At 43.4% G+C, this 21,226-nt stretch overlaps 2 protein-coding genes across 5 annotated transcripts in view; both read left to right on the forward strand.

Annotated features, from left to right (window-relative positions):
• Nucleotides 1–21,226, forward strand: part of RNF212B (ring finger protein 212B) — a 116,125-nt gene that overhangs the window by 38,172 nt on the left and 56,727 nt on the right. For all 3 annotated transcript variants that reach the window (XR_014474967.1, XM_083188343.1, XM_083188329.1), the window contains exons 7-9: nt 1,473–1,504; nt 14,675–14,721; nt 19,188–19,230. Coding sequence is in view for 2 of the 3 variants with exons in the window: in XM_083188343.1 (XP_083044469.1) it covers nt 1,473–1,504; nt 14,675–14,721; nt 19,188–19,230 (122 nt within the window). In the remaining variant the exon portion in view is untranslated. The remainder of the gene's footprint in view (nt 1–1,472; nt 1,505–14,674; nt 14,722–19,187; nt 19,231–21,226) is intronic.
• LOC146080725 (uncharacterized) lies at nt 3,862–10,878 on the forward strand. Of its 2 annotated transcripts, none has more exons than XM_083188308.1 (2): nt 3,862–4,205; nt 8,397–10,878. In XM_083188308.1, the coding sequence occupies exon 2, from the start codon at nt 9,557–9,559 to the stop codon at nt 10,493–10,495; it is 939 nt and encodes a 312-aa protein (XP_083044434.1). In that variant the 5' UTR covers nt 3,862–4,205; nt 8,397–9,556; the 3' UTR covers nt 10,496–10,878. Both variants share the same exon structure in this region, with proteins under 2 accessions (XP_083044434.1, XP_083044441.1).

The raw sequence follows: 21,226 nt of genomic DNA on the forward strand, positions 1-21,226 counted from the left end.
TTAGGGGAAGTATTTAGCTAGCAGTCATTACAACATATGAACAAGTAGTGATGCCAAATCTAGCCAGCAAGTAGGTTGCTGGGGTTATCAATATATTTGTAAGGAGATCAACAAAGGCAGCTTTCTTTAAAGGAGTAGTGCTTTGTGTTGGGAACAATGGTATATGGAATAAGCCTGCAAAGCTGGTATATGAGAAGTCTTGGAACGTGTGCTGTATGAGCGAGTGGGCTGTCCTGTATTACTTGATTCTCTTTAAGAAGATAGACTAGGTTACATAGGGCCTTATTCTAGTTCACTCTTTCTGACAAAATCCTTCTTAGATGGACAAAACCATGTGTACTGCAGGGGGCAGATGTAAAATGTGCAGAGATAATTAGATTTGGGGGAGTTATTTTGTTTCTGTGCAGGGTAAATACTGGCTGCTTTATTTTTAAACTGCAATATAGATCTCACTCTGAAGTAAAACCCCACCCAAATCTAATTCTCTCTGCACAAGTACCATCTGCCCCACCTGCAGTGCACATGGTTTTGTCCATCTAAGAAGGATTTTGTCAGAAAGAGTGAACTAGAATAACCCCCATAGTAACATAGTAGTAACAGTAGTTAAGGTTGAAAAAAGATTTTCGGCCATCAAATTCAACCTTTTGGCCTTGGTGAGGTAACCCCAATATGGATTATTTACTGTATTATCAGTAATGGTTATGGGTTATACTGTACCTCTTGAATGTTCTTTTCCAATAAATACATATGCCCAACCATTCAATGTATCTGCCAACACCACCTCCTCTAGCAGAGTTCAATACCTTTACTGCCCTTACCATGAAAATACCTTTCCTTTTGTTTGTTCGAAATCTCCTCTCCACTAATCTGAGTGGATGTCCTAAGAATAAAGAGGAGAGGCTGTAGCCTACTTGCAGGTTTAGATCTCTGATCTTCTTTGTACAATGATATATTTCTTAGATATAGAACAGAAAATTAGTATATAGAAAAACTACATATTTTAGTCATGATCTGAGGTACACTGGTAGCACAGAGCATCTTTCCTTTAAAAAAAATCCTGCTTGTATTCAGAAGTGCCAGTAATTGGGAGATAAACTGGCCATACATCTACAGATCGATTGTCAGATTGGGCTGGTTGGAACGAAAACCTGGTAGTAGCTGAATGACCGGTTTTGGCAGTTTTCCATCATTTCAAATCAAATGGTAAACTGTCATTTGCTTTCATCCATTACCAGGTTTTTGTTCTTAACAGCCAGATTGGACAATAAATCTGTAGATTGCCAGCTTTAGGCTACATTTTCAACTGCAATTTTTTTTCACACTCTTAGGGCATTATATATTGCTGCCACATAACAGTAGGCCATGGGTTCCATTCTAACCAGGGCACTTTCAGTGGAGAGTTTGTATGTTTTATTTGTTTACATGGTTTTCCTCCTGGTCCTTGTTAATATACTTGTTTTGTTTCTCTTCAGGGTTCTCTGAGCAGGTCACAAAGTAGCAGCAGGTGAGATCCTCATTAGTGTCTATATTTCCTGAATCCTGGGGAAGGGATTTTTAATAATGCCAGAGTGCTCCTTTGTGAGTTAACCAAATCTGCAACTGGTAGGACACCTGGGGCTAAATGTAGTATGATGCGATTATTGGACAGTTTTCTGTAAAAAAAATGGACCAAATCTCATGCATTTTAAAACTCGGACATGTAATAGCGTGCGGTTTGCGGTTAAATTAGCGTTTTTTAGGGAAGTAAACAATTGCAAACCACAACTTGCATACATATTTTTTTTCCCATTACAAAGTATACAAATCGCAAATCGTGCGATGTTCAAAATCGCACACAAAATTTTACTAAAAAACCGCTCACAAAATAGACCAGGGTGAGGATGGCAAATTTGACCACACCAAAATAAAAAAGGCATATGGGTTAAAAATAGCACGTGAACCCTACAATCATCAGGACCACCCCTACATATACATTATCCTCATCAATGACACCTGTGAGAGTGTTTGCCATGTAGTTGCTGCTGTCAGGTTTTGAGCTAAGTGTCTGTGACTTGGCACGTTTGGAGGAGCTGTGCAGGAGGAGGGCACAGGAACCGCACCAGATCCAGGTCCCTATTCGGCTCCACGTATCATGCGAGGGTGTACCTGAACACATATTAGTTAATATAAATATGGGGGCACTAACCATGATGTTCCGAGGATGCAGGAAGGTCTGTATCGGTGACATGTATCCCGGGAAGGACCTCAGGCAGAATCACTTGTTTTAACTCCCACTCATAGGCGGTATCCTGTGCGGCAGACCTGCTTCCGCTCCGTTTCCATTTTAACTTTAAGAAGCCATTTTAATATAATTTAATCTTTGACGTTTGTGACTTTTGTTTTAAATAAACTCAAAGCATCAAATTCATCTGTGATGTCCTGCCACATCTGCTTTTTCTGCCCCTGATTACTAAGGTGTTGCTGGTCCCCAAGAAGGCACGGGAAACAGGTACCATAGCGCGCACTTACGCGTAATCCTCTTTATATGAAAAGTTCACATTGCGCCCATGTGCAGTTATCCCTGCAAACCTCATCCTCCTCCACAAAATGGCCATCCTCCTCCTTCTCCTCCTGACACTCAATATATGTGTTTTTAGGCTCCTCCTCTTGCTCCCTGACAAACTCCTCCTCCTGCCTCCTCACTGTGGGCCTTATTCTAGTTCACTCTTAGGGGTAGATTTCTTATGCTTGGTGAAGTGATAAAGGGGGCAATTTAGTAAAGGAAATTTGTAAAAAATAGGTGTATTTGTATCCAGAAATACACTTATTTTTGACATTTACTATCCCAAAAATACGGCAATTCGTATTCGTATTGATAGCACATCAATACGAATACGAATTGCCGTATTTTCGGGATAGTAAATGTCAAAAATAAGTGTATTTCTTGATACAAATACACCTATTTTTTTACAAATTTCCTTTAGTAAATTTCCCCCAAAGTGTCTGGTTTTTATCACCAGCCAATCCGCTCCTACCTGTCATTTTTCAAACCAAGCCTGTAACTTCACAGTTAGGAGCTGATTGGCCAGTGATAAAAACCAGACACTTTATCACTTCACCGAGCTGCCTCACTGCAGGTGGGGCAGATATAACATGTGCAGAGAGAATTAGATTTGGGTGAGTTATTTTGTTTCTGTGCAGGGAAAATACTAACTGCTTTATTTTTACACTGCAATATCGATCTCACTTTGAAGTAAAACCCCAACCAAATATAACTCTATCTGTTATATCTGCCCCACCTGCAGTGTACATGGTTTTGTCCATTTGAGAAGGAATTTGCCTCTAATGTAGGGTACACACCAGAACGACCACGATCGTCCACAACCATGGAACGATTTCCCTTGGACTTCCCGGTAGCTCCTGGGCAGTCCCTAGCTAACGATTTGAAAAAGTGTGCTTTTTTTGCGAAACGATCTTGATCCGATCCTGATGCAACCGTGATGGTCGTAAAGACGGTCAGAACACTGTTTTTTTGGGGGGGTTTTACAAGCACCCCATGCAACCATCGTCAGATGTGCCTTTGAAATTAAAATAAAGGGGCTGGACTAGCTGAGGGGATAGGAATAGCAGCAACCATTTTAAACCAGTGTATTTCTTTGTGACTAGTGAGGCTTGGTGTATACCTGCTGAACGCTGCACATAGCTATTTTACATTACTTTGTTTTGCCTGCCATTACAAAGTGTCTATTAACCCTGCACTGACAGTGTCCACTATGGAGAATACAGTGATGGGTCGTCACCAGCAAGATTACCTGCTCTATTATGCTGTGGTGAAGCTCAAGCGTCAGAGGGCCTAGCGTAGGAGAGGAAGATCATGCTGGACAAAGCAGTGGCTACTGAGTCGTCAGACTCGGTCTCACATGCCACTGCTCAGGGATTTTAGGGAAAATAACCCAGATGACTACCGTAACTTTTTGCGGATGGATGATGACACTTTCCAGGAATTGCTGCATCTGGTGACTCCCCACATCGACAAGCAGGATACCAAGTATCGCATGGTTATCCCTGCTGAGGAACGGCTGGTGTTGACTCTGAGGTTTCTGGTGACAGGATGGTCTCTTGCTGACCTGAAGTTTGGATCCCTCATCTCCCCACAAGCTTTGGGCCTCATCATCCCGGAGACCTGCAAAGCCATTGTGAAGGTGCTGAAGTACCAGTATTGCAAGGTAAGGAGGAAAAATACACCGTACACTTTATTGTGCAAACAATCTGTTTTATTGTAAATTTAGGCCTAGGACAGAAACAGGTTTTTTAGGCCTTTAATATATAAAACCAGAGGCGTAGCAAGGGCGGTGCCGGTGGAGCGCAAGCTCCAGGCGCAGGAAGCTATCTTGGCGCCGGAGCTGTGCTGGCACCGCTATCTCGCCCGCTGCTGCCACTTCTATCCCGCCCACTCAAATCTCCCCCTCCCCTCCGGCTCCCCTGCCGGCTCTCCCGCAAGCTCCCCCGCCGTGTTCGGCGAGATGTGCACGGTGGCGCTGCTATTTAAAAGTCACATCTCCCGCTGGACCGCGCTAGCCAATAGGCGCTTGCGGTCCAGCAGCCAAACAACTGGTGGCTGCTGGACCGCGAGCGCCTATTGGCTAGCGCGGTCCAGCGGGAAATGTGACTTTTAAATAGCAGCACCGTGCACTTGCACATCTCGCTAAACACAGCGGGGAGCCGGGACTCGGGCGCGGGCAGGCGGATTGCACCGCTGCTTTTCCGGCTGTGGGTGGGGTGGGGGCGCACACTGTACCCTGACAGCTGGGGGGACTCTATACTACTCTCTGCTCTGCACTATGTCACCCACCCACCCTGCTCTGCACTATGTCACCCACCCACCCTGCTCTGCACTATGTCACCCACCCACCCTGCTCTGCACTATGACACACACACACACCCTGCTCTGCACTATCCCACCCACCCTGCTCTGCACTATCCCATCCACCAACCCACCCTGCTCTGCACTATCCCACCCACCCACCCTGCACTATCCGACCCACCCACCCTGCTCTGCACTATCCCACCCACCCACCTCTGCACTATCACTCCAACCCTCCCTCCCTGCTCTACACTATCACTCCCACCCTCCCTGCTCTGCACTATCACTCCCACCCTCCCCTCCACTATCAATTACTCACACCTACCCTCCCTGCGAGCAATTTCAGTCCCCCTTGGCAACGAGCAATTTCAGTCCCCCTTGGCATTGAGCATGAAGCCCTTGGCATCGAGCATGTAGGTAAGTGGCACTTATGTGTTAAATTTGTAATGGGCATTACGGTTTGTTAAATAGTATGCAATGGGCATTGCAGTGTGTTAGTATGCAATGGGCATTGCAGTGTGTTAGTATGCGATGGGCATTGCAGTGTGTTAGTATGCGATGGGCATTACGGTGTGTTAGTATGTGACGAGCATTACGTTGTGTTCTATAGTATGCCATGGGCATCATGTGTGGCCTTATGTGTAATTGTCGTTATGGCTGTGGCTTTATGTGTAATTGGTATTACAAAGTTTGCTAAAATGTGCAATGAGCATTACGGTGTGTGGTATAATGTTGGGCCATGCCCACTTTTCACTGCGCAGGAGCCTCACCTACTACAAATTGGGGGGCGCGAAACATGCCCTTGCTCCGGGCGCCGTGGCACCTAGCTACACCACTGTATAAAACATTTGCAAACATATAGAAAAAAATATATAAAATTGTGTTAACGCAAATATATAATACCGTATAAAAGATATCTTTGAAAAATCACACTACTATATATATATATATATTTATATATATATATATATATATATATATATATATATATATATATATATATATACACATTTAAGCATCACCCACTTTTAACTTTCCCAATAAGTATGGGGTACTGGGCCTTATTCAGATCTGAACTCAGTACAGATTTGTTCGGAAAATGGGCTTAACCATGTGAACTGCAGGTGGAGCAGATGTAACCTGTGCAAAGAGAGTTAAATTTGGGTGGGGTGTGCTGAAACTTAAATCTGAATTGCAGTGTAAAAATAATGCAGCCAGTATTTACCCTGCACAGAAACAAAATAACTCACACAAATCTAACTCTATACATGTTACATTAGCCCCACCTGCAGTGCACATGGTTTTGCCCATTTTCAGAGCAAATTTGTACTGCGATCAGATCTGAATAAGGCCCACTGTGTGGCACACATGGCGCAGATGCAATGGACCCAGCCCCCTTCACATATCTGCAGCTGAGACAATGACTGTCACACAGTACCCCATACTATTGGGAGTGAAAAAAAAGGGGAATACTTGGGTTTTGCTCTCCAGATTGGGGAGAATACTGTTCTCCCTCTGGTAATGCAGGTAGCAGCATATATATATATATATATATATATATATATATAGAGCAACTGGAGACGGCGGCACTCAAAGGGACTTTAGGAAAATGAATCAGACCACTCTGGAGTTCAGTTCAACGTTTCGGTTGGTTAGACCTTTATCAAGAACTTAATGCATACACAAATCATAATGTCCAAGACACCACATATATATATACATGCTGTGCACACACTCCAGTGTACGCACACTGGAGAGGCTGGCGCGAGTCAGGCAATCAAATGCCGGACGCGCCCCCCCAGTGGGCGGGGTTACACCCGCGGCTACAGCCGCTGCACACGGAGGTAATGCACTGGCAGGGGCCGACGTCATCAAGACGAGAACGGGCGGGCGTGCCGCACGTGTGGACAGGGGGTAAGTTAATCATTAATCACCTGGGTAGTATATATGTGGTGTCTTGGACATTATGATTTGTGTATGCATTAAGTTCTTGATAAAGGTCTAACCCAGGGGTGTCAAACTCAAATTCATCGGGGGCCGCATCAGCAGTTTGGTCACCCTCAAAGGGCCGGTTGTATCTGTAGGACTATGTGTCCACTCTTTATTATCATAAATTATTGTCACTGCATTCAATTGTTGTATACTCAGCAGTAGCATTTCCCTCCTGCTATTGCTGTGAACTGCAGTGCATTAGGGCACACGCTGCCTGCACAGGGGGGCAGCACTCAGTCTTAGGGCATATGTCCTGCTTATTATCATGGGACACAGCAATTAATGATGGGCTGCAATGTGCCAGTGCACGCACACACACATAGGCAGAGAGTTTGACACTTACCCGCTCTGATGCGTCCACTCCAGTCTGAGCTGCTCCACCACCAAGGACACAGCTGCGCTCTCACACAGGCGCATTTCCCCCTCCCTCCTGTGAGTAGTGCTCTTGCACTATCTATCCAGGAGTGGGGGGCAGCGTGCTCCCAGTCACTGTGCAGTGCACACTCAGCAGCAGCACCATTCACCACGACGGACCTGCTCTTTCCTCTCTCTGGCTCCTATACAGCAGGTGGGAGCGGAGGAGGGGTTGACGACCGGCGGCACTGTGCTAGAGGGCAGACGTTCTCTGGCTTGTAGGCTGCCGCGCATGCGCTGAAGAGGCGGCTTTCTTGTTTAAAAAAAAAAAAACGAGAATAAAAGGTGAAGGCTGGCGGCGGCTGCGAGGGCCACATGAAGAGGTCTGGCGGGCCGGATTTGGCCCGCGGGCCTTGTGTTTGACACCCCTGGTCTAACCGACCGAAACGTTGAACTGAACCCCAGAGTGGTCTGATTCATTTTCCTAAAGTCCCTTTGAGTGCCGCCGTCTCCAGTTGCTCTATTACTTTGGGTGCTTGCTGCATCCTGGAAGGCACCTGGGCAGGTTATTACACCACAAGGAGGAGTGCCGGCCTTTCCCCCAGTATATATATATATATATATATAATATATATATATATATAAAGTGAAAGACACTCTGGCAACTTTGGAAACAGCCACTTTGGAGAATGCAACAGTAGGGATAAGGTAATGTGTAGCAGAGGGTGTCTGCCACATACTGTATATGTAAAGGCTGTGGCACACATGACACAGATGGAATGGGCCCGGCCCCATTGATGTGCGCCATGTGAGCAGTGGCCTTCATATATATGCAGCTGAGACAATGTCTGTCACACAGGGCCTTATTCTAGTTCACTCTTAGAGGCAAATTCCTTCTCAAATGGACAAAACCATTTGCACTGCCGGTGGGGCAGATATAACATGTGCAGAGAGAGTTACATTTGGGTGGGGTTTTTCTTCAAAGTGAGATCTCTATTGCAGTGTAAAAATAAAGCAGTCAGTATTTTCCCTGCACAGAAACAAAATAACTCACCCAAATCTAATTCTCTCTGCACATTTTACATATGTCCCCCTGCAATGCACATGGTTTTGTCCATCTGGAATTTGCCTCTAAGAGTGAACTAGAATAAGGCCCACAGTACCAAAACTATTTGAAAATGGCTAAATAGCCTATATTTTATTACAGATCCTCAAAAAGAGGAGACTCCGGATCGTCCACCAGTAAAGAAGAATATAGGTGACGGTAGTTGATGGTTTGAGGCGGCGGTGAGGGAGTTGATTGGGTATCCATATGGAGGAAACGCACTTTGCCGTTGTGTCGTTTGACGCCAACAAGGCCTTCGACTCAGTCGAGTGGCCTTATCTGTGGCAGGTAATGCGACGTATGGGCTTTGGCCCACAATACTTAAAATGGGTGCAGCTGTTATACCTCCATCCGATGGCCAGGGTTTCTGTCAATAACCATGTCTCACCCCCTTTTGCTTTGGGAAGGGGTACTAGACAGGGATGTCCCCTCTCCCCTGGTCTCTTTGCTGTAGCTATCGAACCACTTGCCTGTATTCTTAGAAACCACCGAGATGTCGTTGGGCTCCAACTGGGACAGAGGACAGACACAGTGGCACTTTATGCTGATGACTTACTTCTCTTTTTAAAGGACTATAAGCTGTCTATGCCAACTGTTCTGCAGCTGATGGAGGAGTTTGGTGGTTTCTCTGGCCTCACTGTGAATTGGTCCAAATCCTCCATAATGCCCTTGCGTGGTCCCCCAACGTTGGCCCTGGGCGCCCCCCTTCCACTTAGCTGGGTATCCCATTTTAAATATCTGGGGATCATTATTACTAATGACAGTCAGGACTTTATCCCCAGGAACCTACATCCACTGTTGTCCATTGTCAAAGACAAATTGTCGGTGTGGACCAAATTACCCCTAAATGTCATTGGTAGGGTCAATCTAATAAAAATGATCTTACAGCCCAAGATATTATATGTTCTAAATCAGTCCCCGTGTACGTGCTGGCTTCCTTCTTCAGGCATTTAAACAGCTTGCTATCTTCACTGATATGGGCGAACAAGCGTCCCAGAATCAGTGTCAGTACCCTTACTAGACCACGGACGGATGGGGGTTTGGCTTTACCACAGTTCAGGTTGTACTATTATGCTAGCCCATTCTCACATCTCAGGCATTGGCTGCAAGACACTGACCAGGCTTCGCTCCCGAATACATTCTTGTATCAAATATGTCCCAATATCTCACCCTCGCAACTACTCCTGGGTGGGAAGATTCCTGGGGGGGCCCCTCCACTGGTGGTTCAAGCCATTAGGATATGGCAGGAGACCCACTCCTTGATGGAATACACGGCCATAGATCCTGAGGCTCCCCTCTGGCACTCCACCAAGTTACTCAAACTCGCTTGTTTGTCAGGCAGGAGACTGTGGTCAACTGGGGGAGTGGTGACGATTGGGCAGCTATATGAGGCATCTGTACTAAAATCTTTTCAACAGCTAAAAGAGGAGTACGGGTTATCTCAGGTGTATTTCTTCAGGTATCTGCAGTTGCGCCACGCATTAAACACTCAGTTCAACAGCAGTCCCCCTGTGCTGCTATCCTCTCCAGCAAAAATATTCCTGACTAACTTGGGACAGGTTAAAACCATCTCTCTAGCTTACTCATTTCTGTTATCCTTTCTACACAAGGATTCGCTATCCACTCTAAAAACCAAATGGGAGGCTGATGTGGGTATTTTTGAGGAGGAGGAATGGGAGGAGGCCCTGGCATCACCAATACATGCCACGGTTTCCACAAGATTCCAACAAGTCCAGCTATTTATTTTACATAGAACATACACACCGTGTACTATGGTTAAATTCAGTGGACGAGCCTCCCTGGCCTACCCAAAGTGTGGTTTCTCACAGGGGAACCTATGGCATCTCCTCTGGGACTGTCCCCTGGTTAACTCTTTTTGGGTGGCGGTCAAATCAACTATTACATCAACTGGGATCTCTGGGCAGGCCCTGACGCCTAAATTGTGTATACTGGGAAGTAAGGAAAATGCCCCTTTGAATAATGCAGAGGGACAATACGTGATTAACATATGCTCTCAGGCTAAGGTCGTCATAGCTAGGTATTGGATGGCCAGCTCGGGACCTACGCTGGCGGAATGGAGAGCTCTAGTCAACACCACTGTACAGCATGAAAGATATGTCTATATGTCTCGTGGTACCCTGCCTAAATTTGATAAGATCTGGGGTAGGTGGTTGGAGTCTCCGCACTCCTCACACTCCTGATGCTACAGAGCTGGGTGATGACCTCAATAGTGGCTACTGATAGCAGCAATGTATCTACAAGAACTGCTCAACCTACGATATCACATAGATACGCCACCCTAAGTGTGATGGAACCCTTATTATGTACATTAATGCATGACTAATGTTCTCTTTCTCTCTTTCGTTTCCCCTTTTTTTTTTTCTTTTTTTTTTTTTATAACTCAGAAAATTGAAATATTGTTACTCAGTCAGAACAGAACTGAGACACCATTTCTCTTTATTAACTGACACTTTATTTTACTTTGAATGAATATACAACTTGACGACACTATATGTTAACATAATTTATATAATAATGTTACATTTTGGCATACAATGCTGGACTTTGACTCTTGCATATGTATATTGTTTGATTTGATGTTCTGTTCTGTACGTATGACCTGTGCAATAAAAACACTTTATAAAAAAAAAAAAAAAAGGGCTTAATTTTGTGTTTGTGGCGGATGAGGCATTTGGCCTGCAAATTTAATGAAGCCATATGCACAAAGGGGCCTTAACCACCAAAAAAGGATTTTTAACTACAGGCTATACAGGGCACAGCGTGTTGTGGAAAATGCTTTTGGAATCCTGGCTTGCTGGTTTTGCATATTACACACTGCCATCAACCTGAGGGTGGACAAAATTGACTGGGTTGTCACGGCGTGCTGTGTCCTGCACAATTTTACCAACAAAGGGCTACAGGCACAGCACTCCAAGAAGACCCAGATCTGCCAGAGGAGGTAGTGCAGATATCCTCCTTGCAAACCCCAACACACTTCACGGGGAGTGTACGAGCCAAACCGGTGAGGGAACAGTACATGGCCTATTTTAATGGAGAGGGGGCTGTGGATTGGCAGGAGGAATCGATGAGATAGGAAACAAACGTGACCAATGTATATGGATTTACCATCCTCATTCGCCGTCATCCTGTCACAGGGCAGTATTCAATGAAAAAGTTCTCCGTGCATGGAGAGCGTTTTATTTCGCTCTCCATGCACTCTCCGTGTTCCGGAGGTCTCTCTGCCACTCCTGCTCCCTCTATTCAATGTGGCTGATGCTCTCCGCCACTCGCGGAGAGTCTTAACCCCTGCAGGGAGCAGGGAGCTTTCAGGGAGCCGGAAGCAGCCAGAGAGATTAAAGTCTCCCTGGCTGCTCCAGAGGACTGTGGAGGGGAGGGGGGCTCTCCAGGACCCAGGCTGCACCCCCCTATAGCCAGCGGGGGACCCAGTATTCACTGCACCCGTTTGTGCATAGTTACGTTCGGGTGCAGTGAATATATGAATATCTAATGAGCGGCTCGAGCGCTCCGGCCCCCTGCTGGCTGCACTGTGTAAAAAAAAAAAAAAAAAAAAAAAATATTTTTAATATTATTATGCGGCACAGTTATCTCATTTAAGACTATGGCTTCAGGATTGCCTCTTAGATTCCCTTCCAAGCTTATTGGTTTTAGAAATGAAACATGGACTCTCACCCATTCAGGCATTGTTTAGTGAAATTGTTTCACAAAAGAAAATACCACTGGTTTTTCAGGCACAAAAAATATGGAGAGAAATACATGTTTTAATGAAGTTTCGGGATATTGACCCAGACACTCCTTTATGGAATTTTCTAAATTATTCAAAACTTACCTCCCTTAAGCCTAGAATGGTGTGGGGTGAAAGGGAAGTAATTTCTGTGGGTCAGCTATATCAGGAGGGAGTTTTGAAATCTTTTAATCAGCTGAAAGATGAATCTAATTTTGCATCTATGTATTTCTTCAGATATCTTCAACTTCGTCACGCATTGTCTTTGCAGTTTCCTCAGGGACCTCCTCTTATTCGACACTTTCCTTTAAAAACATTCCTCCTACAACTGGGCTCTAAACGTGCTGTTTCATGTTTATATAATTTTCTTCAATCGTATCATCATACTGATGACCTACCGAATCTGCAGCAGAAATGGGAATTGGAGGTGGGTGGGTTGTCTGAGGTTGAATGGAATGAGGCACTTACATGTCCTCGTAATTCCACTGCTTCAATTAGATTTCAACAAATTCAATTGTTTATTCTACATAGAACGTATCTGACTCCAGTTAGATTAGTACATTTTGGAGGAAGAACTTCCGATATATGTCCTTAATGTAAATGCAACTTGGGAACATTTTGGCATCTATTATGGGAATGTTCGGTGGTGAAATTATTTTGGACTAAAGTGCTTCAAGCTATATCTGTAACAGGAATTCCCTTAAATAAGCTAACACCGAGATTTTGTTGCCTTGGAGTGTCTGGTAATGATGTCCTGGATAAACATTCGAGACAATATACAACTAATTTGTGTACATTGGCTAAGGTTTGCATAGCTAGACTTTGGATGGATTCATCAGGGCCTGATTTTAAGGCTTGGATTTCCTTAGTAAATGTAACAGTGCTACATGAGAGATATTTGTATATTAATCGCAAAACAGAATCTAAATTTTATCTTATCTGGTCCCGTTGGCTTTCATCAAAATATTCATCGCATAAGATATAATTTTATTAATTAAAGATTAATTATTAATTCATGTGAATTTGATAACGCTATCTGTTCGATTGGAAGATACCACTACTAATGTAACATATAATTTATTACTGTATTGATATGTGTTTTTTTACTTTATTTATTTATTTTATTTATTTATTTATTTTTTTATTATTTATTTTATTTATTTTCCCTCAAATTCAATCGATAAAGTAGTTTATGTTTGCTATGTTAATCTGTGTATCGAAAAATTTAAATAAAAATCACTCAATGGAAAAAAAAAATATATATTTTTTTTAAAATTAAATATATATTCATGTGCTATAAGCACATGAATAAAAATAACATGCCCCTTCACAGAAAAAAAAACTGATTTTTTTTACACCAAAATTTCTTAAAAAAACCTTTTAGTTTAAAAGTTCACATTCCAGCTCTCCATCAAAAGATGGAGAATTGCTACACGGAGAGACACGGAGAAAGTCACTTAGAAAGACGGAGAACATTTCACATTGAATAGGGTTGCTCGCTTTTGGAGAGCAAAATGCTCCGTCCAAGGCGAACAAAGCACAAGTTCTCCACAAAACACGGAGAACTTTTCTCATTGAATACTGCCCATAGTACCAGAGCGAGGTTTGGTACACCTGGTCGACTCCAGCACCAGACTTCTTGGAAGCCTCCATCTTTTTGTGTTCCTTCAGGAAAACTGTACTGAGATTTTGAATGCATTTCCACACCCATTCTGCATTGGCCTCCGGGTATAAAGGGAGGCTGTAGCGTGCCAAATCCTCCAGGGCTTTGTTTATTTTTATTTTGTTGGAATACTCCGTTGACTTTGTTCTCCACAGGCATTCGTGGGAACGATAGCGTTCAATAAAACCTTCCACGAATTCCTGCTCTTTCGCAGTAGATATGGTGACTGTAAAAAGTAAAAAATATTGTGTACCCAACATAAGAGTGAACTTAGAGAGGCCCAGTGTGCCTTGATTCCTCCACATCCTCCTCACAGACACTGACCTCTTGGGCATTCTCTATCTCTCTCTGCTGCTCTCTCCCTCTCCTCTGCATTCTTCTCTCCATACCAAACTCCTGACAATCCTCCTATCAAAGAATATAATGGAGGATGTGGGCTTATATAGGGTGTATAATGACACAATAGGTGGGATACCCGTATTCACAGTGCGTAGTTGTTATCCAATCGCATAAAGGTATCTTTCAATCCTTCTTGTATAAAATACATTTATTTGCAGAATACAAATGTGATAAAAACATATAGAAAAATTGGCCAGGAGAAGGGCATCTTTTTCACAGTCGTTGAAAATCATCTGCACCTGGGCATTGATTCAGACAAAGATCGGTGCTGGGGATTACAGACCAACTGTAACTCTTTCCCTCAATCCTTCCCTGGAGTGTATAAAAGGCAGTAGTCAGCTCCTCAGACCAACATGTTTAGGGACCGTCTGTCCCTTTTTCAAGGTGGGAGTGACTACTGTCTGGATCTGTTTATATACCCTTTTCCTAGGGGACTTCCGGTTCCAGGTCTATGCATTTCCGGTTAATATAAAAGGAGTAAAAAGCAGATATGTTCATTTAGAAGGTGATAGTTTTGCAAATTATTCCACATAACAGGCCCCACAGTGTTGATTAATAGTACTTGTCTGCTTTTAGGTCATGTACACCTCGACCAGTTGCCATCACGTCTCCCTCTCAAACAGGTAAAAGACACATCTTTTGTTTGTTCTCAGAGTACATGGGTAATAAACTATCATAAGAAAATAAGCATTCCAGTATTTTAATACAATAAGCATTAATTCTCCTATTTTCTGGTCTTTCTCATCCACTAAGGAACACTAGAGCCTAGTACTGAATACTGGAGTCTAGAGGGTGGCAGAGAGGAACTGGCACTAGAAAAAATTTACAAGTGTTGGTGACTCCTCCCCCTTTATCCCTCAAAAGCCCCAGTTTTAGAGATATGCCCAAGGGAGCTGGTCACATTAGGCTATTTTCCAGCACTCCTTTAATATATTTTCTTTATCTTTTAAAATGTATTCTTATACATTGAGGATAGGCTGCATCTAGCAACTTGCTATATGAAACCATCATGAGGCTCCAACACTACTGCCACAAGCAGGTATCCGGACTCCTAGGCTTTCTGACAACTAAGAGTGGGGGTGGGTCGATGCAACAAAAACTTCTTGCAGTAGTGTGACTGCGATCTCACAGCCTTCTGCAACCCGATCGTTCAGGCAGCAGTATGTGTGCCTCACTTCCCTGACTAGGGACTCTGGAATGCCATAGAGCTTGTGGAGAAAACTGGTTTACCAGATTCTACTCTACATAACATGTTGTAAACTGTCTTGCAAAGGGGGCACAGCGGCCAACATATAGACAGTTTTGTTCTGGTAGGTATTGTATTGTATTTCGTAGGTCCTGGGATGAATGGGCTGAGGAGGTGGAGCTTTGATCCTAGTTCAGGCTCCTTCCTATGAGAGACTGAGACAGCGGAGGTCACTAATGTTTCTTCCTCGCTCCTACACGGAGGTCATCTCCATCTTGCTCTAACAGCCATGTGTTTGCAAGTCGGCTCTGGAGCTGCTGCAGTTACTGCTGATTTCTGGCACCCATCTTTGGTTCCAGCTTCTGCGGGGGAGAGGAGGGGGGAACCTTGGTACACCAGTTCTAGGGGCATTGGTCCAATCTGGAGAGCCTTCTCCCAATCAACATTCTGGAGTTGAGCCGTCTAGTATGCTCTCAAAGAAGCGGCCCTTCTAATCAAGGAAGTTGTGGTGCAAGTGCTTTCGGACAGTGAAACGGAAGTGGCCTACATAAATCGCCAGGGAGGAACTTGAAGTGGTCTGGCCATGAAATTAGTCAACCACATTCTAAAATGGGCAGAACTATACATGACAGCCATCCCCAAGGTAGTCAATTGGGAGGTCAATTATTATCTCAGTCGCCAGGATCGTTAACCTGGTTAATAGGTCCTTTATCCAGATGTCTGTCAGGACCTAGTCAGATGTTGGGGCAAGCTGCAAATAGATCTCATGGCCAACAGTTGCCCCACTACTGCTCCAGATCGCCAGTTAAGGTGGTCGCTCATATGTAGCATGGTGCAAATATAAAAGATACACACTTCATTCTTACATCTTCTCCTTTTTGTATAAGCAGGCTTGGATGCTGGCTACAGTTGGAATCCCTGGAGATTCAGGTTTTAGCCCTCTTTTCTTTCAGAAGTGGTTAGCTCTTTTGCCGGAGGTTCAAACCTTTCTCCAACGAGTACTGGCTCCCTAGATCTATGAGGACCATAACCACATCTTTGCGCAAGTCTTGTGCTTTATTTTTGATTGATGATGCTTCTCGTATAGGTTAGCCTGCTTCTCAGGAGACTTTGGCTAGATGGATCCGACTGGCCATCTCACTAGCTAATGTTGCTACTGCTCATCCTCTGCCTGAGGTATTTTCTGCTCATTCCTTTCTTTCTGTTAGCGCCTGCTGGTCCAGGCACTTACGCCATGCTTTTATGTGGCCCACAGTGTACACTATTGTTAAGTTTTACAGATTTAACACTTTTGTGGCTGCTGTTCTAGTTTTGGTCGTAGTGTTGTGCAGGTGAGTTGGACTCTCCCTCACGGAGAGGGAATTATTGGGACGTCCCCAGTATACTAGTCACCAGTATTTCCTAGAGAATGAAAGAGGATTTTAGTATTCACCGTTTAAATCTGTTTTTCTGATACCACAGGGGTCACTGGATGCCCACCTAGCACTTTTGTGCCTATCTATTGTTGTTTGTTTCTGAATGTTGTGTTTTCAGGCCTCTGTGGTGCAGTTAGTTGTTTCAGTTTTTTCCTGTTTTTTCCTGTTGTGTTATTCCTTCTCAGTGCACACATAGGGCAGTATTCAAGCTATGACGGTGAGCAGTGCTGATTGCTTGCCGTCACAGCTCGCCTGTCAGTATTCAAAGTTTCCACCTTGCTGGGTTTTTACAGTGAGGTGGAAACGGCGTGTATGGCCGTCAATACAGCAAGGCTCATGGCAAAATGCAGCAGGCTCCCTGCATTAGCCATGAGCCTCACTGTTTGGGGGAATCCTCGCCGTCCTCTGTAGTGAGGATTCCCTCAGTACGTTGAATATGGTGAGCGGCCAGCGCGAGTGTTAAACGGCAAAGGTGGCTTGTTTTCGGCGATCCTCGCCATTTATCCCCCTCACTGGCCACATTGAATACAACATATTCTGCCCATATTCTGCAGTGCTTTAAAGAGTTCACCATTCACATTAGTCCCTTCCACAGTGGAGCTTACAACCATATCCATACCACAGGTATATGTACACTCTTTCATGCTAGGGTTATTTTTTGCATTTTGGGGGGACACGCAAGCAGACACAGGGATAATATACAAACTCCACACAGACCTCATTGCTGTGAGGCAGTAATACCAACTTCTATACTGTTTGTACTGCCAAATGGAAAATGGGAAGAAGTCTTGTTTATTGCAATGTATTATAGGTGTTTTGGTTAGAATTAATAGTATATTACAGTGGTAGCCAAATCCAGTCCTTGAGAGCTACCAACAGGTCACATTTTTCAGACAACCTAGCTGCTGCAAAGGTGCACTCATTACTCACTGACACATTTATTTATTTAAATATATTTTTATTAATGGCTCTGTAGCACAAAACAAAATACAATGACAATTGAGGCACAATATTAAGCAAAAAATGCATATTTGCTAGTAATTGGGACATATTCAAACAGTAGCGAGACAAGTATTCTTACAAATTGACAATTATAACCCCTAACAATGCCCCTAACTGATTGTGTGAGGCACACCGTGCGAGGACTCTGTGACAAAAGATTACCCTATGTTGGCGGGTCATTGGCCACAAGTCTTGCAAGATGTCAAGAAGTATTTGAAAGACATATGATTAACAAAGTTTTAGATGGGGTGGGAAGGATTGAAATGTAACTCTCCCAAAGATCGAATAAACCAGCCACCTTTAATTCTTTGGAAAGGAAAGCCTCAATCCAATCCATTCTAAAAAAAAAAAAAAAAAATAGTTTTCCCTTAAATAAAGAAAATGGGGGGGGGGATGTTCCAAACTTGAAGAATAGTTTTTTAGCTGCCGAGCATAGACTCAACAATCATATTCGGCAGCCTCTAGCTATACGTTGACTTTGGGGTAGAATACCCAGAACTGCCCATTCAGGTGTGAAGGGTACATAATTAACGAAATTCTCAAGAGCAAATCTATAAACTTTGAGCCAGAAAGACCTCACTTTAGGGCATGTCCACAAATAGTGGAATATATCAGCGTTTTCCGCTTGGAATCTAGGGCAACTACTTGATGAGGATGAACCCATCAAATAAGCCCTATGAGGACTGATATAGGTTATATGGTATATGTTGCAGAATAACTCTCTATAGGAACTTGCCGGTATCACCCGATAAGAATTGTGTAAGTTCTTTAAAAGAGAGTATTGTTAAATCTGGAAAATGTTGTTGCCATTGGGGTAGGCCTGATCTAGTAGTATTGTAATCAATGAGGTCTCCCAAAACATTATAATGCCTAGATATCGCCTTACAGTCTGGTGTAGGGTAAGATAAAAATGTATCAAATGTATTCTTCCAATCCTGGTCAGAAAAGTGTCTAATAACCTGGCTTACATAATGTTGTGCTTGGTGAAACGCAAAGGGGCACGAGGCCAAGAAATCAAATTTTTCCACACCCTACTGAAATATAAAGAGTTTCCTGTCAAACACATCGACCAAGCAACCAACGAACTTCAGTCCCCTTGAATACCATATTTGAAATGGATTCCCTGCATTACCATTTTGAAAAACTGGGTTGTGCAAAAATGTAAGGAAGAGGGTTTTATGAGCGTTCAGCCCAGTCTTGTGTCTCAAAATATGCCACAACCTGCATGTGGACCAGAGTAGAGGGTTGTCTCTTAGTTCCCTTGGTATCTTCTGGTGATGTGCGTGAAGGAAAGAAATTAGGTTCACTGACACATTTTAAAAGATCCACAAGTGGAGCTAATTACGTCACTTGTGATTCTGTGAGGAGATCTGGAAAACATTATCTGTTGGTAGCCCACGAGAACTGGAGTTGGCTACCCAAGGTATATGATAAATGTCATTATTAAATACTGACCTATTTGCACCATCATTGTTCTTTCATCCAGTTAGTCCTTGGCACAACTCTCAGTCCTGTGGACACGTTGTTAGGTAAGTTAAAGTTGAGGACCAGTAAATACATTTCTCTAGTAAAAAGAGTGATTTAAAATAAAGCTTTACCAAATACTAAAAAGGAAATGGAATTTTATTTATACCAAATAATGCTTCTGTTTTTGTCAACTGTTAGTTTGCATTTATGGACTCCCCCATCTCTTAAGGAGAGACTGAGGTCACCATTAAATATTTCCCCAGTTGTAAGGTGGCCTACCCATTAAGGGCACTTTTTTTAAATCCCTAAATGATTTAATATTTATATGGGGTTCGTATAAATTTGACCAAACCTGAATTTTGTTTCTATACTTCGCACTGCAACAACACCAGATTGAGTTTGTTTGGCATAAAGTGCATGTTTGGAAAATGCTCTCACTTTCTGTTACTGGTTGGATCAATAGAGTGTCAAAATCCCTTGCACTCAATATTAAATATTCTAACTGTTGGGGTGCTCAGGCAAATGCCATTGGGGGATCATTTCCATCCAAAGTTATTTATCCACCAATTCCATAGAGCAGGGCAGTCACCAATCTCCAAGTAAGGTAGTTTCAGCAAAGAAATTGTATTCACAAAGTGTCATTGTGCAAGCCAAACAGCTGAGGTTCTGTTCATAACTTGGACTTTAATCATTGCACATCTTATCCTACTGACAGACCCAAATCCATGTTTGTTGGTCTAAATGGCCTCGTATATCTCTTATACCCCTTTCACAACGCAGCTATAACACGGTATATTGCCATTGTTCAAACGTTTCAAAACTGTTCTAGCTGCAGTGTGAAAGTGTCAGAGTGAATTTAACGGTTACAAAAACCTGGTATTTGAAACCGTGTTAAAAGAAGGATCCTACATGTTTCAAAGCCAATCCATTTTGCAGTGTGAAAGCCTCAGACCCGGTATTTTGAATATATGACTGTACCACAGAAGGTGATAGACTGTCTCCCTGCCTGATGAAACAATCCAGAATCAGGAAACCAGAGAAAGAGACAAATCACTGGCACTGTAAAGGATTCTCTCATTTATAACTTAAGACATTTGTAATTGGTCCAGTACATAATCATCAATATACAGGCTTATTTTTAGGTATAATACAAAAATGTGAGCCATAAAAGTCCATTACAAATGACATTACACTGTTTTCTATGGGTGAAACGGGTTCATTGTGAAAGGTACCAACCCTGTAATGAATCTGTAATATACTGGTTACAACTGGTGATGTGAAAGGGATTTAACTTCCTCAGACATGGTTTAAGAAAGTTTCAAAAACCGGGTCTAAGCAGGTTTTGCGATGTGAAAGCAGTATAATAAAACTCTATGTAGACCGTGATGGGGGCTTGGTTTTACTGGAATATCACTGGTATTATTTTATTAAACAGTTAATGCAAATTTGTGTCTGATAAACTCAGTGTAGGGGTGCTTATTGGTCACTGCTTTAGCAGGCTAATCTGTATTCTACCCAGCTGCAGGTTTTTCTGGCCATCCCCTCTTCTGGTATGTTCCCCATTCTTGTTCAGACATGCAAAGGGCTTGTTTCAGATCCTGAAGGTTCTGTCGCATATGACACAAAGTACCAATGTGTGGTAGTTTGCGCATGCACCGAAGCTGTGCATTGGATTTGCAGTACTGATCCTGTGCCAGATGCACTACGGTTCCTGACGTCAGTAGACAGTCTGCAGCCATTTGGGGACAGACACTTTTCCAAGCAGAGGCATGTCACCACTGTTATGGGGAGTGCTGAGGCCTAGATCGAAAATCAAGGTTTCCCCTCCATATTTATAGTGCCAGAATCATGTGCTCCTTAATTCGCAATGAAGAGAATTTGTCCACATTATGATGTTTTTGATAATGCGCATGTGCAGCCCCCCTGTGCGAACGACTTTGGCGAGTATCACACTCGCAGAATCATTTGCACAGGTAGGGGAGGGAGGCATACAGGGGGCGGCATCAGGGGAACGTCCCTACGAAAACGCTGGGTGTTCTTCAGGGAACATGTCTCATG

Source organism: Crinia signifera, chromosome 1, assembly GCF_055691185.1.
Source record: "Crinia signifera chromosome 1, ASM5569118v1, whole genome shotgun sequence".
Classification (NCBI taxonomy): Eukaryota; Metazoa; Chordata; class Amphibia; order Anura; family Myobatrachidae; genus Crinia; species Crinia signifera.